Source organism: Rhinopithecus bieti, unplaced genomic scaffold (assembly GCF_001698545.2).
Source record: "Rhinopithecus bieti isolate Rb0 unplaced genomic scaffold, ASM169854v2 scaffold_9919, whole genome shotgun sequence".
In the NCBI taxonomy this organism is placed as follows: Eukaryota; Metazoa; Chordata; class Mammalia; order Primates; family Cercopithecidae; genus Rhinopithecus; species Rhinopithecus bieti.
Genome location: NW_016806411.1, coordinates 2,903,908 through 2,906,735, shown reverse-complemented (window position 1 = coordinate 2,906,735; position 2,828 = coordinate 2,903,908). Strand labels below are relative to the sequence as shown.

Below are 2,828 nucleotides of genomic sequence, written 5' to 3'. Positions count from 1 at the left end.
AAAAAAAAAAAAAAAAAAAAAAAAAAAGAAAGAAATATCTTTATTTTTAAGGAAATATAATCTTATTAAATTTTGCATTATATTTACCAAATGACAGCTCTGTGGAGTGAAAACATTTCTACAGGACTTTATTATAGCTAACACTTAATACTCTTATAAAAAGAAAATTGTACAACACTGATTCCAAACATGTTACAATTTTTATAATGATGCTTAAATCGCAAAGGATACTTAAAACTCTTTTTTGAGCACTCTGTTTCCGTGCAGTCCGTGTCACCTCTGCCTCCCGGATTACAGGGGATGATATATCTCCAAAGCCACTCCTAAAGTAGTATAATCAAGCTTATATAAGTGAAATGAGAATATAGCATTTGTAAAGAATTTTATCATCACAGCTGGAGTAAAGGACCCTAAGTAAGTTAAGATATAGGTCATTCCAGTAGCCAAGTCTTGGATCTTTTGCTGAGAATGCACTCGTGGCTCCAAATCCTGCTTATTCTTCAAAGTCTTACTCAAATCTTACCTGCACAAAGACTTCTCTGACTTTCTAGTACTCACTATGTTCTTTTTTCCTAAGGAATTATTTCAACACTTGGAATCTATATTATAACACTGTTTTAGGTAATTGCTTCATAAAAGTGAATCTTATTTCCCTTGCTGGATTGAGGAGTTACCTAATTGCAGGAATTCTCTCTTAAAAGATTTTCTGCAGAATCCAAAATGCTTTAAACCATGGGTACTATTAAAAAACAAACAACAACAACAACCAGACAACCACCACCACCAGACAACAACAACAACCAGAGCTTGTGAGATACAACCACAACAACAAACAGAGCTTGTGAGATAGAAGAGTAAGTAAAAGAATTCTGGTAAATTGTAGCAAAATGACCCTTCAAGTTATTTCAACCGAAGAGGTCTCCTGTCCCATCACAACACTCTCTGTCAGTTTCACTCAAAGGTCTAGAAACTAAATTGTGTGGACTAAAAGGCCTGTGTTTAAGACAAGAATCTAATATGCTTTTCCTCCACTTAAAACCTTCAGCAGGAAAGTATGGGAAACAACCACATAGAAACAATTTTAAACGTTTAATAATTAAAATTAAAAAACAAAACAAAACAAAAAAAAAACCTTCAGATAGCTCTCTCAGGTTTATAGAAGTGCAAATTTCCTAAAATGATATTTACAATGTGACCCCAGTTTAGGCGTTCAGTCTTCTATTCCGCCACAAACATCACTTTAAACATATACTGCATGTGACCACTGAGCTACATGTATTTTTGTTTTTCATATCCTAGCACCTTTGAATATGTTTCTTTTACAAAGACCTACATTTGCCCCCTTGGGCACCTGGTCAACAACTAATTACTCCTTAAAGGCCTCAGGTAGGCTGGAGATACACAGAGGCAGGCTGGCAATTTGGTTCTTGTATTTATTAGCTTCCTAACTTTCAGCAAGTTCCTTAACCTCTTTTAGTCTCAGTATTATATATGAAAAAGGGATAACAGTACCTATCCTCATAGGATTGTTCTTGTTCTGAAGATTAAATAAACTGATAATATATATTCAAAGGCAATAATGGCAGTCACATGGTAGGTACTCAATGTTTGGAGTACGAATAATGTACCATTATTATGCAAAGACCAGCTAGAAAGTTACCTTCCTTGAGAGGTCTTTCTGATAGAGTGACAGGGAGACTTAATCGCCCCCAAACACTTATCACTTTATACCGCTTGGTTGTCTCCACTACACAACTAATTCCCCGAGGTGAAGGATCTTGAATAACTGATCTTTGTTGCAGGCGGCTAGCACAGTACCCAGATCATAGAGGGAACTCAGTATCTGATGCTGGCACTTGTAATCAGAAAGTCTGAGCTGAGATCCCAGTATCTTCACTGACTAGCTTTGTGATCTCAGGCTGGTCACTTAGCATTTCGAACGCCGGGCTACCTACCCCGCCCACCCCAGGAGCGATCAGCGTTGCTGCCCCAAAGCGCCAATAGATCGCAGAACGTAGTTGGAATGTAGGGGACCATTATGATCCGTACCCCACCCCGACGCAGGCCAAGCGGCCTTTCCCCATTTGTAGACAAATTTCCCGGCATGGGGAAGGAGTCTTAGGGGAAGCACCCGGGACCTCCTTGGCTTCTTCTGGGAGTCTAGTTTCACCTATTTCGTTTCGCCAACAGGCGAGAGGGGCAAGGCTTTGGGCTCAGCTGCCATCATCAGAACTGACCTGTCCATGGCTAAAGCCTTTTCCACACAGAATAAACGTTGGCTCCAGTTCAGCTACCGCGTTTTAGCCTTCCCGCTCTCCGGAAGCAAGCCCTTCGACCCGGAAGCAGTCTCTCCCTAAAACAGCCCCACAGAAAAGGGGTAGGGGAGAAGAAACGACGTTCCCATCTAGCGCGTGCGCCACTTCAGCCTACAGGTGCAGGCCCGGTGGGCGCAGGCGCAAAAGTTTGCCAATGTGTGCCTGGCTGGACCAGACAGGACCTGGGGCGGGAGCTGGTTGCGTTTAGTCCAGACGCCTTGCGGCCGCTTTGCCTGACCAACGTCTGTGGGCGTGGAACAGGCCCTGGGTTCTCCTACTGGGAAAAATGAAGCATGTTGATAGTCTGGAAAAACGTGAAGTCATTTCCTGGTATTTTCTGTCAGAAAGCGCCTGTTCTTGGAATTCAGATGCGTGGGCTCTGCCCCACACCTCGGGAATCTCTTATCTCTCTCCCTACACTCAGTCCTTTGTTCTCTAGCCCCCTGAAGTTTTTGAAACTATTTTCCATAACTGCTATTTGTTCTTTACATGGTATTCTTTCCTATCAAGGAG

At 41.8% G+C, this 2,828-nt stretch overlaps 1 protein-coding gene across 4 annotated transcripts in view; it reads right to left on the bottom strand.

Moving 5' to 3' along the window:
- Window positions 1-2,355, bottom strand: part of NUP107 (nucleoporin 107) — a 63,805-nt gene extending 61,450 nt beyond the window's left edge. For 2 of the 4 annotated variants that reach the window (XM_017876194.1, XM_017876197.1), the window contains exons 1-2: window positions 2,238-2,355; window positions 232-323 (exon numbers count right to left, since the gene is read on the bottom strand). In XM_017876194.1, the coding sequence (XP_017731683.1) occupies window positions 232-323; window positions 2,238-2,245 (100 nt within the window). In that variant the 5' untranslated portion in view covers window positions 2,246-2,355. Of the gene's footprint in view, window positions 1-231; window positions 324-1,660; window positions 1,959-2,237 lie in introns of those variants that run through there. The other 2 variants (XM_017876195.1, XM_017876196.1) reach the window with 2 other exon arrangements.
- Between the last annotated feature and the right edge of the window lie 473 nt (window positions 2,356-2,828).